Genomic DNA, 14,705 nt, shown 5'->3' with positions numbered 1-14,705 from the left:
ACAGTTCATCGAAAGAGAGTTCTACGTTGACGACGGACTCCTGTCAAGGCCCACAGCACGTGAAGCCATCGACCTACTGAAGCGGACACAGGAGATGCTTGCTGTGTCGAACCTGCGACTTCACAAAGTTGCTTCCAACAGCCAGGAGGTTATGGAAGCATTCTCTGCTGAGGACCGAGCAAAGGGACTCAAAGACCTAAACTTGGATGTCGATCCCACTCCTATTCAACGGAGCCTTGGAGTGAGTTGGGATCTGAAGAAAGATGTCTTCACGTTTCAAGTAGCAGAATCCACAAAGCCTTTCACACGTAGGGGTGTTCTAGCTACTGTCAACGGCCTCTTCGATCCACTTGGATTCGTTGCACCAGTTACGATACAGGGAAAGATCCTGTTACGAGAGCTCACAAACGAAGCCTCCGACTGGGACTCTCCTCTTCCTCCAGAAAGGGAAGATGAGTGGAACGCTTGGAGAAGCTCTCTTCAAGACCTCAGGCAGTTGGAGATCCCAAGAACCTATTCTGCTTCTACAATCTCAACAGCCATAAGAAAGGAGCTACACGTGTTCTCAGACGCTTCAGTGAAGGCTATTGCAGCAGTCGCCTATCTCCAAGTAATTGATGTTGAGCAAAAATGTCAAGTAGGATTTGTCCTTGGAAAAGCTAAGTTAACTCCACAGTCGGCTCACACTATCCCAAGATTGGAGTTGGGAGCTGCCGTGTTGGGTGTGTAAGTCGCTGAGCTAGTCACAAGCGAGCTAGATATAGCTCTGGATGCTGTCAAGTTCTATACAGATAGCCGAGTTGTCCTAGGATACATTAGCAACCAGACAAGAAGGTTCTATGTATATGTGAGCAACAGAGTGCAGCGTATACGGCGGTCTTCTGAACCAACCCAGTGGCACTACATCTCCACAAGCCATAACCCAGCTGACCTTGGCACACGTTCTGTGCCTGCAGCTATGCTAGGTGAGACAACCTGGCTTAGAGGACCAACGTTTCTGCTACAAGTAGAGGAACCATCATCACCTGAAGTCTTTGACCTCATCAACCCGGACTCAGACATAGAGGTGCGGGCACACATCACCAACCTGCCCAACGACAGAACACACCTTGGATCTCACAGATTCGAGCGTTTTTCCTCATGGAAGCGACTTGTGAGAGCAACAAGTTCACTCATCCACATCGTGGAATCCTGTAAGGCTACCAGCAAAGATCAGGATCAAACTTGCAGTTCATCACTGCAAGCAGCCTCGCACAGCTGAAGAACTGACAAAAGCTGAGCTCATCATCATCAAATGCGTGCAAGGAGAGGCTTACAAGGACGAACTTGCGTGCATAGCAAGTGGAAAGGACATCTCAAGAAGTACTCCTCTGAAGAAACTCAATCCCTATTGCGACGAAGAAGGCCTCCTGAGAATAGGGGGACGGCTCAGACATTCAGATCTCGCCTACAAGGAAAAACACCCTCTTGTTATTCCGGGACGGAAACACATCGCAAAGCTACTTGTGGAACACCATCACCAAAGGGTGATGCACCAAGGCAGAGTCTTTACCGAAGGCGCTGTCCGCACTGCAGGGTACTGGATCATGGGAGCAAGACGACTGATCAAAGGCATCCTTCACGACTGTGTAACCTGCAAGAAGCTCAGAGGCAGAGTGACGGAACAGATAATGGCCGACCTACCTGTTGATCGCCTGAGTACTGAACCCCCATTCACCTACGTGGGACTGGACGTCTTCGGCCCCTGGCATGTAAGCACAAGACGCACAAGAGGAGGACAGGCAAACAGTAAAAGATGGGCTGTTCTTTTCACATGTCTAAGTACGCGCGCTGTCCACATCACTCATCCCACATGGGAGGCTCCTGGGAAAGGATGATAGGGATATCAAGGCGCATACTTGACTCCATGCTGCTCAAGGCTTGCCCTTCTCGCCTGACTCATGAAGTTCTCTCCACCCTGATGGCAGAGGTTACAGCCATAATCAACGCCAGACCTCTCACCCCCATCTCAATGGATCCAGACTCTCCTTTTCTTCTAACACCAGCTATGCTTCTTACGCAGAAGATGTGCACTCCACTTCCTCCTCCGGGAAATGTCAGTGATACGGACCTCCACAGACAGCAGTGGAAACAGGTTCAGCACCTTGCAAATACTTTCTGGAGCCGATGGAGACATGAATACCTCACGACACTACAGAGTCGCAGCAAGTGGCAAGAGGAACGTCCGAACCTCAAAGTAGGGGATTTGGTCCTTCTCAAAGATGCTCAGGCTAAGCGCAACGACTGGCCCTTAGGACTAGTCAGCCAGACATTCCCTGACAAGGACGGTAAGATCAGAAGAATCGAAGTGAAGATCACCAAACATGGGACGGCTAAAACGTTCTTGAGACCAATATCTGAGACAGTGCTTCTCATGTCGCCAAAGGACTGAGTATCCCTGAGTTAGTTCATAGTGGTATTTCCTCCATACCAGACGGGGAGTGTCATGGTTTCTTAGGTTTTCATTTTAGAGACATCTAGTGGACATTTTATGACATTACATTTGTTACTGCCTTTATTCAGTTTCGGTTTTGATTAGTCACATGACGAACATTAGTCACATGACGTGAGCACACTGTTCAGACGTGATAGCTCGTGCAACAGCTAGTTGAGAGAAAAAGCTCCGGAGAATCTCTTTGTTTACATTCTTGCCCTGGAAAAGGCTTTGCTTGTAAGTTGCCTTTTCTTTTCTTGTTTAACTACAATGTATAATGTATATGTTTATAAATACATAGCTTATATTATTTAAGTATAACTATTTGTATTGCTATATTGATATTATATGTTGGCTACATACTGTTGATGTTGAAAGTGTAACAGTATAGTTTTGAGCATTACAGTAATTGTACTCTTATGTTTATTTACAGTTTTACAAAAATAACCAAACGACCACTCATGTTTCTGAGGGTTGAGTAAAGAACTAAACTTTACTCCAGCGTCTGAGGATTCATTTATGTGTCAGTGTGTGTTCGCTATCTGTGGAAGTTGCGCCCTGGTTACGCGCAGTGGGAACAGAATACTTACAATGTATTGAATATCGCAGAATCCCTGTATCGTGATACCATCGGTATCTGGGGGCAAAATATTGTAGGGAAATAGTGCAGGGAAAGTAAAAATGTTGATGGGGCAAGTAGATTTGAGAAGTACTTGACCTGCAGGTCAAGTCTGAAACAACCTTAACGTCGAACCCTGTACTGTACTGTGTGTTTGACACCACTCCTCATTCCATTCATTACAATGAGCCCGTCCGACGATTTCTACCTCCACCAGCCTCCCCTCATTATATGTAATGTACTGAGTGGGATACACAGAGGAGTGTACGACAGTTCAATAACATTTTTGCTCTCAAACTTTCCTCTCACAAAACACAGTTAATAATACCTAAAATATGGTAACATCACAATGATAATAATACTATATTAATACACTCAACTCTGAATTTCCAATAAAATATAGTATCTAGCCGTATAGCATGCAAAGCAAAGAGCCTCCATCACGCCAACTGGCCAAAAACATCTGCTGATGAGATGTTAATGCAGATTAAGATTAAGGTAACCTATTTCTTACCTAACTGTGTAGGCTCACACTTTGGATTCTTACCTTTCACATGTCAACAGTAGAGGTCCGGGACCCTCATATCACCTGGGCAGTTAACCTATAAGGAGAGAGAGTTTCTGGCTATTTACAAAGAAAACGAACTAGGCTACTTCCTGTGGGGAAAAAACACACACAAACACACACACCTACAGCCCCCACCACACACACAACAATAAACTAAAGTGATTCTGCCAACGTGGTTGAGCTGGCTATGACAGCAAGACAGGAACGCTTTGGTTTGAATAGAAGTATCTCCACCTCTTCACACATTCAATGTTCAGCTCATAGTCTGCATAAGGACATCATGACCCAGCAACAATGTATGAAAATAAGATGAAGACATTCCCATGGAAACGGGACAAACTTCTATATTATATTGTTATATACCTGTAGTCTGTAGCTTGCTAGATACATTAAACAATCCATGCCAAGAATGTCACTCAAGTGTCAAATACGTGTCAATTGTAGCGAATATCTGCACCTTCAGCTAGCCAACTGACTCGACAGGTAGCATAGGTGATGATGGATAGATGGACTGTCACCGAATCGATATTATTCAAATACTTATGGAATCAATTACTTATATCAATTACTTATTGTTCAATTACTTATTGTTCAATTACTTATTGTTCAATTACTTAAGGAATATAATATATATGATATAATACAAGCCTGGTAACAAAAGGCCGCGTTCGTAAATGAGCTCTGAGAGCGCCGGAGCGTCCACGTGACTGCCTCTGGTCTAGATAAAGGGACCAAGTAAATTGATTGGACAAGAGGCAGTCACGTGGACGCTCCAGCGCTCTCAGAGGTCATTTCCGAACGCGAAGGAGTTCTCTAAACCCCAGCGCGATTTGAACTGCTATTCTATATTCAGCCACTAGAGGGCATCTGTACATGTAATGAGCAGTAAAGAATATACTGGGTGAAATACTGATTATGTGATATGTTAAATGTAACATGGAGGCTAATTTGATTTGATATGCACAACATATTTCATTGAAATCATTAATAATATTTGGTGTTGTATTATTATAAACTGTTAAGATTGCTATTGCAATTGAGGGTGCATTTAATCAAAGAGGAACTTCTAGTAGGCCTACATGTAGAGGTGTTGGGCCTTTGGAAGAGCTCCCTTCTGAGACAGATGTTGACCTGGAGTCTGTGTATGAGAGGAAGGAGGAGAGGAGAGGAAGGAGGAGAGGAGAGGAAGCAGGAGAGGAAGGAGGAGAGGAAGGAGGAGAGGAGGTCACACTAGAGAGAGATGTTGACCTGGAGTCTGTGTATGAGAGTCTGTGTATGAGAGTCTGTGTATGAGAGTCTGTGTATGAGAGTCTGTGTATGAGAGTCTGTGTATGAGAGTCTGTGTATGAGAGTCTGTGTATGAGAGTCTGTGTATGAGAGTCTGTGTATAAGAGTCTGTGTATGAGAGTCTGTGTATGAGAGTCTGTGTATGAGAGTCTGTGTATGAGAGTCTGTGTATGAGAGTCTGTGTATGAGAGTCTGTGTATGAGAGTCTGTGTATGAGAGTCTGTATGAGAGTCTGTGTATGAGAGTCTGTGTATGAGAGTCTGTGTATGAGAGTCTGTGTATGAGAGTCTGTGTATAAGAGTATGTGTACGAGAGTCTGTGTATGAGAGTCTGTGTATGAGAGTCTGTGTATGAGAGTCTGTGTATGAGAGTCTGTGTATGAGAGTCTGTGTATGAGAGTCTGTGTATGAGAGTCTGTGTATGAGAGTCTGTGTATGAGAGTCTGTGTATAAGAGTCTGTGTATGAGAGTCTGTGTATGAGAGTCTGTGTATGAGAGTCTGTGTATGAGAGTCTGTGTATGAGAGTCTGTGTATAAGAGTATGTGTACGAGAGTCTGTGTATGAGAGTCTGTGTATGAGAGTCTGTGTATGAGAGTCTGTGTATGAGAGTCTGTGTATGAGAGTCTGTGTATGAGAGTCTGTGTATGAGAGTCTGTGTATAAGAGTATGTGTACGAGAGTCTGTGTATGAGAGTCTGTGTATGAGAGTCTGTGTATGAGAGTCTGTGTATGAGAGTCTGTGTATGAGAGTCTGTGTATGAGAGTCTGTGTATGAGAGTCTGTGTATGAGAGTCTGTGTATGAGAGTCTGTGTATGAGAGTCTGTGTATGAGAGTCTGTGTATGAGGGTCTGTGTATGAGGGTCTGTGTATGAGGGTCTGTGTATGAGAGTCTGTGTATGAGAGTCTGTGTATGAGGGTTAGGGTTAGGGCACTCTGTCTGTAGGCAGAACACACAAAGGCTCTCAGAGAGGTGAGTGTCAGCAGGAGAAACCATGGGAGGATTTGGAGAGCTTAAATTAAAAGAATAGGCATGCAGTGTTTCCCCTAGGTTTGCTGCCTTGGGGGGGCATGGACCCCCGCCCCCCACCCCAGGAAGTAAGAGCCTGCTACATACCAGCGTCATGTCCAGGGGGTGTACTTGTACCGGTACATCAAGCCGCCTCACGCCACGGAAACAGGAGATAGGCTCCTGCCATATGGGCCATTAGGCTGGAGAACCGATGGTTCTCCAGAGCGGACTTAAGACTCATCTTTTTAACAAAGCGTTCCAGTAGCCAGATTTGTATTTTTTTTCTTTAGTTTTATGCCACAGTGTCTTTTTAACCTTTCTGCTTTTGATGTTTTTAGTGATCTTTATTGTGTTGTGCTGTTTTTGTTTCTTTTCTTGACTGTAGCACTTTGAGATTCTTGAAATGTAAAGTGCTTTATAAATAAAATCCATTATTATTATTATTATTATTATTACTTATGTGGTCTTGACTACCTGTCCACTTTCTCACCTGGTTCTTGCTCTCCCTCTCTGGTGTGCCGACACCATCCTGCTCTCTCTCCTTCTCTCCCTCTCTATCCTAACATAACTACCAGAGTATTTATAATCTAATAAGAGGTATAAATTGATCCATATCAATTCATAACATAATTATAATTGAATATTGGATTGCGGTGGGCAATGCAGTCAGATCATGTCATTTTGACTCTCACCTTTAAAAAATCGTATGTCCATCTATAAAAACAGACATTTCCAATGCTTCAATCCACTGGCCATGTACTGTAAATATGTAATATGGTATTACCTTAAAGCCCAATTCTAGCAGAAGAAGAAAGATTGTATATCTCATCACCTCTGAGCTAGCTAGTGTGCTAATTCTTTGACACTATTCACACTACAGAACTATTAATCAGACACTTTCTAGTCACGATAATAACGACCAATTTGAAGCAACCTGCTCTGTCAGAACACTCAGCAAGTATATTTGCTAACGTTTCAACTTGCTTACTTTCATCTGCAGACATCTCACCCTGCAAAAACTCTCGCGTCGGAGGACTAACGTTACCAACATTACCAACCATGGGCTCGCCAGATACAGGTTGGGTGCGTTCAAAAACTCTGATATTTTAGCCTGCTTGTTTGGGGTCTACGTCCGTAATAATTCCTCTTTCTTGGGGAGGCGGGGGGTTCCGTTGGGGGGGCGGTAGGGAAAACACTGGCATGTATGACAGACAAACAGACAGGTATGATATACAGACAGACAGAATTGTAGACAGAAAGAGAGACAGACAGGTTAACAGACAGGTGTGAAAGACAGACAGACAGACAGGTAAACAGACAGGTATGACATACATACATACATACATACATACATACATACATACATACATACATACATACATACAGGTAGACACGACAGACAGACAGGGAAAACATCTAATTGCGATTATTTGGACAGATATTGCGATTGCGATTTAATTTGCGGATTTTTTTTTTAAAGCGACCCAACAGACGTTTTTGTAAAGTGTGGCCATATCTCATTTTTTTACATTTAATTTTTGGGCATTTAGCAGACGCCTTATTCCAAAGCGACTTACAATCTCCGGCTAGGAAGGTCGTATCAACGTGCAGTTTGTTTGTACGTCTTCAGGGGACTGAGGAGAATTGGCTCCCTCCTCTAGCACCCCCACAGCCCGAGCTACGAGTGGAAGAACTAAACTTACATTGGGTTGCTTTAAAGTCAAGCTTCAGATTAAAACATGTGATGGAGCATTACTAACCTGACTCAGATGGTTTGTTTCACACAACCATCTAGGAAAGCTTCATTGGAAGCTGTTTGGAAAAGGGCAGGTACTTTCAAAAATACTTGGCAGGTGATTGGATGAATCTGTCTATCACCTTCTATCATGGGCTAATTTCAGAGAGCATTACCACATGATACCATCAACCTGTTAACTGCTCTAATTCTAATGCAAGGATGAGAACTTAAAATATATTAATTGGAACAACATATGTATGTATGGGTTTTTTAAACAGCTGCCATTTTGTTTCTCTCAACAAGTGTAAAAAAAAAAATCAATTTCAATATGAAAATAAAATAGGACCTTTCTACAAACAAGGTTATTTAATTATGGCTCAGGATCAGCATCTAAATATTGCACATACTGCAATCAAGTTAAATAAAGTGATAATAATATAATGTCCAGTAAAAAAGAATAGGTCCTTTCTGTAAACATTTAAATAGATAAAGCAGGAAAGTATACCGTTTGCCGGCAACTCTTCAACTCGTCGTCGTAATGTATGAAGTGCACGGTGAGACTGAGACACGGCTCGGTCGAACCTGCTCGACGCAGATCGGTTGTTGTTGCATACGACTCAACATTTTTCAGCTCCGTCTCAAGTATCTTCCTACATTCCGCGTACATTTCTGGGATGGCCGCATGACTAAAGTACGTGCGGGATGGAATCACATTATCTTTTATCCAGCGTTTGGATGAGTTTTTTAAACCCTAAGTTGGTCACAGTGTTAATAGACACCATGGGCCCTATTATGCACTTCTTAACTTGCCGTCTTAAGTCTTAATTAAGACGCACCGCCAGGTTAAGACCTTCCGCCACCCTTATTATGCGCTTCATACGCGCTACTGCTATTATGCCGGTGTCGATAGGCGCCCACACATAAGACGTTATACTCCCGTGCATATATTACTCATTGTGGGAGTGTTCATATGTTAATGAAGTGCACTAGGCACCCCTGCTATTATGCGATCTGACTTTGCTCCTAGCGCTAAGAAGTGGTTTGAAAAGTTCTTAAGTTTAGACTTCATGCACGTTTTGAAACACGAGCGCGCCTCCGCGGTTTGCGCATGCATGTGGGCACACATGAACACGCACGTGGCTCCACGGCAAGACGTCAATTACGGTCACAGTATAAATGCTTTATTGGAGGTCGCGGGTGGTCATCAGGGTTAGGTCAGGGTCAGGTCAGGGTTAGGGCTAGGTCAGGGTCAGGTCAGGGTCAGAGGTCACCTCTATCTGGAGGTCGCGGGAGGTCATCAGGGCGTTGTTTTTCTCCTGACTCAGCTTGGCCACGTCGTGCATCAGCCCGTAGTTATCCTCCCTCAGCTGCCCAAGCTCCTCCCACAGCCGCTCACGCTTCACCCTGATTCGCTGGACGCGCGCCTGCTGTTGACCCCTGACCTCCTCCTCCTCTCCTCCTCCTCCTGTCTCCTCCTCCTCTCCTCCTTCAGGGCGTTTTGCAGCCGGGACACCTCCGACATCAGGAACTGAGTCAGCCCTGACTCCCCCACCGTGTCTGAGAGGACGGGAGGGAGGGAGGGAGGGAGGGGAGGGAAGAGGAGGGAGAGGAGGGGGGAGGAGATGAGGGGAGGGAAGAGGAGGGAGAGGAGGGGGGAGGAGATGAGGGGAGGGAAGAGGAGGGAGAGGAGGGGGGAGAGGGTGGAGAGGATGGAGAGGAGGGGGGAGGAGATGAGGGGAGGGAAGAGGAGGGAGAAGAGGAGGGAGAGGAGGGGGGAGAGGGGGGAGAGGATGGAGAGGAGGGTGGAGAGGGGGGAGAGGAGGATAAAAGCCCAGAAATGTTTATGGTGTCAGGAGATCACAACGACCTGCTGACCAGGCATGGCTCCTCCCCCAAACCCAGGCATGGCTCCTCCCCCTAACCCAGGCATGGCTCCTCCCCCTAACCCAGGCATGGCTCCTCCCTCTAACCCAGGCATGGCTCCTAACCCAGGCATGGCTCCTCCCTCTAACCCAGGCATGGCTCCTCCCCCTAACCCAGGCATGGCTCCTCCCCCTAACCCAGGCATGGCTCCTCCCTCTAACCCAGGCATGGCTCCTCCCCCTAACCCAGGCATGGCTCCTCCCTCTAACCCAGGCATGGCTCCTCCCTCTAACCCAGGCATGGCTCCTCCCTCTAACCCAGGCATGGCTCCTCCCTCTAACCCAGGCATGGCTCCTAACCCAGGCATGGCTCCTAACCCAGGCATGGCTCCTCCCCCTAACCCAGGCATGGCTCCTCCCTCTAACCCAGGCATGGCTCCTCCCCCTAACCCAGGCATGGCTCCTCCCCCTAACCCAGGTATGGGCAAACTACGGCCCGCGGGCCATATGCGGTCTGTTGGGCTTTTTAATCCGGCTCGTCGAATATTGGTACAAAATTGTCCAAATGACAGTAAAGACCCTGGCGTCTCAGCTGATCCCACTAGATGGCGCACTCCAGACACAACTGACCTGTACTGGAGTCTGGTCTGTCCTCTCTGATTCACCTGTACTGGAGTCTGGTCTGTCCTCTCTAACTCACCTGTACTGAGTCTGGTCTGTCCTCTCTGATTCACCTGTACTGAGTCTGGTCTGTCCTCTCTGATTCACCTGTACTGAGTCTGGTCTGTCCTCTCTAACTCACCTGTACTGGAGTCTGGTCTATCCTCTCTAACTCACCTGTACTGGAGTCTGGTCTATCCTCTCTAACTCACCTGTACTGAGTCTGGTCTGTCTTCTCTAACTCACCTGTACTGGAGTCTGGTCTGTCCTCTCTGACTCACCTGTACTGGAGTCTGGTCTGTCCTCTCTAACTCACCTGTACTGGAGTCTGGTCTGTCCTCTCTAACTCACCTGTACTGAGTCTGGTCTATCCTCTCTAATTCACCTTTGCTACTGTTTGCTGCATTGAGCCCTTCTGTAACAATGAGTGGACCAAAGAAAAGAAAAGTTGACAGTGAGTGCCAAGTGTTTATGAGGAGTGGACAAAGGCTGTATGTCGTATTTGCCAAGAAACTGTTTTCCACCAAGTATGCTAACTACGCTAGCAAACAGTCAACGCAAGAACGGGCGGCTACTGCTCAGAGGTTGGCAGCCCATAGTTATCCAGCAAGCCTTTCTCCGAAGGGGAGTTTTTGAAAGAATGCATGGTAGAGACAGCAGGTCTCTTGTGTCCAGAGAGCAAAAACAAATTAGAAAAAATTTGTTTATCACGTAGAAAGTTATATTCGTTAGCACTGGACGAAAGTAATGACGTAAAAGACACTGCTCAGCAGGGATCAGAGGGATTAATGACAATTTTGAGATAACAGGAATGTTTGACCATGGAATCTCTAAAGGGGACAACGCGAGGAGAGGACTTGTATGACAGAGAGACTGAAGCTGCCGTGGTGTAAACTTGCCAATGTCACCACAGACGGAGCGCCAAACTTAACAGGAAAAAAAGTCGGGATGCTGAAAAGAATCCAGGATAAGGTGAAAGAGGAAAACCCTGAGCTGGATGTAATTTTCCTACACTGCATAATCCATCAGGAAGCCCTGTGTAAGTCTGTATTGCAGCTTGATCATGTAGTGAAGCCAGTCGTAAAAGTTGTTAACTTTATACGAGCGAAGGGTCTTCAGCATCGTCAATTTATTAAGTTGAACTGATGCTGATCATCAGACTTGCTTTACCACTCTCATGTCCGCTGTTTACGTTTGGGGAAAGTATGTCAACGAGTGTGGGAGCTCAAAGGGGAGATTAGCTCATTTCTTTAGTTAATCAGCAAAGCCGACGATTTTCCTGAGCTGAGCGACGCAGATTGGCTTTGTGATTTTGCTTTGCTGTGGATTAGCTCATTTCCCCACACTAGCGACGCTGAAAGAGGCCCCTCGACATGTGAAGAAATACAGCAAATCACTGGACGACCTGCACAGAGAATTCTGCTGTCGGTTCTCTGATTTAGAAAACATTTACAAGTTACTTCAGCTGTTGTCATGTCCCCTGTCACAAGACTATGAAACAGCACCGCATTGATCTTCAATGTGACTCTGTCTTAAAGGAGAAGTTCAACTCCCTTAAACTGAATGAGTTTTATGCTTCACTAAGCGAAGCCAAGTTTCCAAACATTAGGGAGATGGCACAGAGAATGCTGGTGTTGTTTGGCTCTACCTACGTGTGTGAGCAGACGTTCAGCGTGATGAACATCAACAAATCACGCCACAGATCCCAGTTAACAGATGAACACCTCAGATCTGTCCTGAGAATTGCCACAACCAAACTGACACCAAACTTTGATGCACTGACAAAAAAGGGTGACCAACGACACTGTTCCCACTGAAATTGAAGGTAAGTTTTCTTTACTTATATCTTATATTAGTTCACACAAACACTCCAAACCATCCATCTGCTACTGGCCCGGCCCTTCTGTCAAATGTTAAAACTCATTGTGGCCCCTGAACCAAAAGGTTTGCCCACCCCTGCCCTAACCCTAACCCTAACCGCATCACAGTGTGGGACGGCAACTGCACTGTGTCAGACCCGGAGGCCCTGCAACAAATCTAATCATCTATCTAATCATCTAATTAATCTACCGTAATTACATAAACCCGTAACTTGTAAAGCTGTTTTTAGTTACAATTAATGATTGTTACATTTACACTCCAAAAACTTTATTAGCAACACTATACTGAGACTGGCCTCCCTTTGCTCTCAAAACAGCCTAAATTCTTAGTTTATATTTACATTTTTGGCATTTAGCAGACACCTTTATCCAAAGCGACTTACAAGAAATACATTTGTTTAAGTAAGGGAATCATCTATCCACCCGTCATCATAAGAAACAGTCATCTATGCTAGGACCATGGTCACGCACCCTGGTCTGTACACAACACTACATACAGTACCAGTCACAGGTTTGGACACGCTTCCCCATTCAGATCTGAATCTGAATGAAGAATGACTCTTTTATTATTCTGATGTATTTATTTATAGTAGAGAAAGTGTACCAGGGGGAAGTGGAGTCAGACTGCTTCACTAGTCTTGTCCTGCTCCCTGAAACACAGGACAGAAACTTCCAGTAGAAAGGTAGGCTCCACCCCCCTCTCCCTCCCCCCTCTCTTTCTGTCTCCCTCCCCCTTCTCTATCTCGCTCCCTCTTAAAACCCATGAGTCATCAGATTTATAATATAGAAGTAGATTATGGCAAAAAGAAAATCTCCAAACAATGTGACATGACTTGGTTGATTCCACATGTTAGTGTTAGGGTTGGGGTCCAGGTTAGGGTTAGGGGTTCTGTTCTGGTCCAGGTCAGGGTTAGGGTTCTGGGTTCTACTCACCCACCAGGATGGAGAAGACCCGGGCGGGCTCCTTGCCGGTGATCTTGTGGTACAGCTGAGGGTAGTCCAGCTCCAGGCTCTCCAGGAACGCCACGTAGCCCTTCACCCCCGTCCTCTGGAGCGTGTCCAGCAGGGCGCCTGGCAGGGTCAGGGGTCAGGGGTTAGACTCTGGAGAGTGTCCAGCAGTGTGTGTAGTTTAGTAGTGTGTGTCTGGTTTAGTAGTAGTAGTAGTGTGTGTGTGTGTGGTTGAGTAGTTATGTGTGTGTGCGTGTGTGTGTGTGTGTGGTTTAGTAGTGTGTGTGTGTGTGTGTCTGTGTGTGTGGTTTAGTAGTGTGTGTGTGTGTGTGTGGTTTAGTAGTGTGTGTGTGTGTGTCTGTGTGTGTGGTTTAGTAGTGTGTGTGTGTGGTTTAGTAGTGTGTATGTGTGTGTGTGTGTGGTTCAGTAGTGTGTGTGTGTGTGGTTTAGTAGTAGTGTGTGTGTGTGGTTTAGTAGTGTATGTGTGTGGTTTAGTAGTGTGTGTGTGTGTGTGTGTGTGTGGTTTAGTTGTGTGTGTGTGTGTGTGGTTTAGTAGTGTGTGTGTGTGTGTGTGGTTTAGTAGTGTGTGTGTGTGTGGTTTAGTAGTGTGTGTGTGTGTGTGTGTGGTTTAGTAGTGTGTGTGTGTGTGTGTGGTTTAGTAGTGTGTGTGTGTGTGTGTGTGTGGTTTAGTAGTGTGTGTAGTTGGGGTCTGTGGGGTTTCTTACCGACTTTGCGTCTGCGAGTGACCAGATTGGGGTCGTTGAGGATCTGCTCCTCGTCCTCGCTGCTCAGCACGCGGCACTGCCTCAGGTACGGGCTGATCTGCCCTGGCTGGATGGCCTTGATCAGAAGCAGGCGGTACTCCTCTAGCTGCAGCCAGCACTCCTCATCCCCCAGCTCCCCCTGGGCCCCCTGGTCACCCAGCTCCCCCTGGTCACCCACGCACTGGCTGGACGTCATCACGGGACACCTCCCCTACCTAGCCTCCTACCTAGCCTCCTAGCCTCTTACCTAGCCCCCTAGCTGGCCTCTTACCTAGCCTCCTAGCCGTATGCTAGCTGCTCTCTGAGGACACAGACACACAATGATCAGATGAATGTGGAACTGCTGTCTAATAACGCAACCGTCAACTTCCTGTCTGAAGAATCATTTCACTTTTTCGTTTCCTCCATTTCACCTCTGAGAGGAACTCCTCAAAAACATAATCTGCATCTGTGGAACTTTACTCCCCTAACCTTAACCTAGGGTCTCTTATTAGACTTGTATTAGTTACAAATGGCTGCAACCATGTGATGTTCCAAGACTGTAATAATAATAATAATAACTTTATTTGTATAGCGCTTTTCCTGTAGCTCAAAGTGCTTTAATCATTATATAATCATAATTTGATTATTTTGTAATTTAAAGGCAATATTAAAAAGATGGGTTTTTAGTCTTGACTTGAACATAATGTGCTGAGGTTGCATCCCTAATGTAAACTGGCAGTGCATTCCACAATTTGGGTGCATAAAATGAGAATGCAGCCTCACCAAACCTCTTCTTTTATACATGTGGTACACAGAGAAAACCAGCGTCAGAAGACCTGAGAGCTCTATTGGGCTGATATGCTAGCAGAAGATCTGAACATATCAGTCAGAGCTTTATAAACAAGCAGAAGGATC

General features: G+C 45.8%; 1 protein-coding gene across 1 annotated transcript; it reads right to left on the bottom strand.

Moving 5' to 3' along the window:
- Nucleotides 1-9,093: 9,093 nt before the first annotated feature.
- On the bottom strand, nucleotides 9,094-14,004 carry LOC308169022 (caspase recruitment domain-containing protein 9-like; the record flags this gene model as incomplete). The annotated part of the gene is made up of 3 exons (XM_080543658.1): nucleotides 9,094-9,251; nucleotides 13,030-13,167; nucleotides 13,770-14,004. The coding sequence occupies 3 exons, from the start codon at nucleotides 14,002-14,004 to the stop codon at nucleotides 9,094-9,096; spliced, it is 531 nt and encodes a 176-aa protein (XP_080399784.1).
- Nucleotides 14,005-14,705: the final 701 nt, after the last annotated feature.

The sequence above is a fragment of the Nansenia antarctica genome (genome assembly GCF_963989245.1).
Source record: "Nansenia antarctica genome assembly, chromosome: 12".
Taxonomy (NCBI): Eukaryota; Metazoa; Chordata; class Actinopteri; order Argentiniformes; family Microstomatidae; genus Nansenia; species Nansenia antarctica.
Note: the sequence above shows the minus strand (reverse complement) of the source record. Positions and strands in the feature narration are given on the sequence as shown.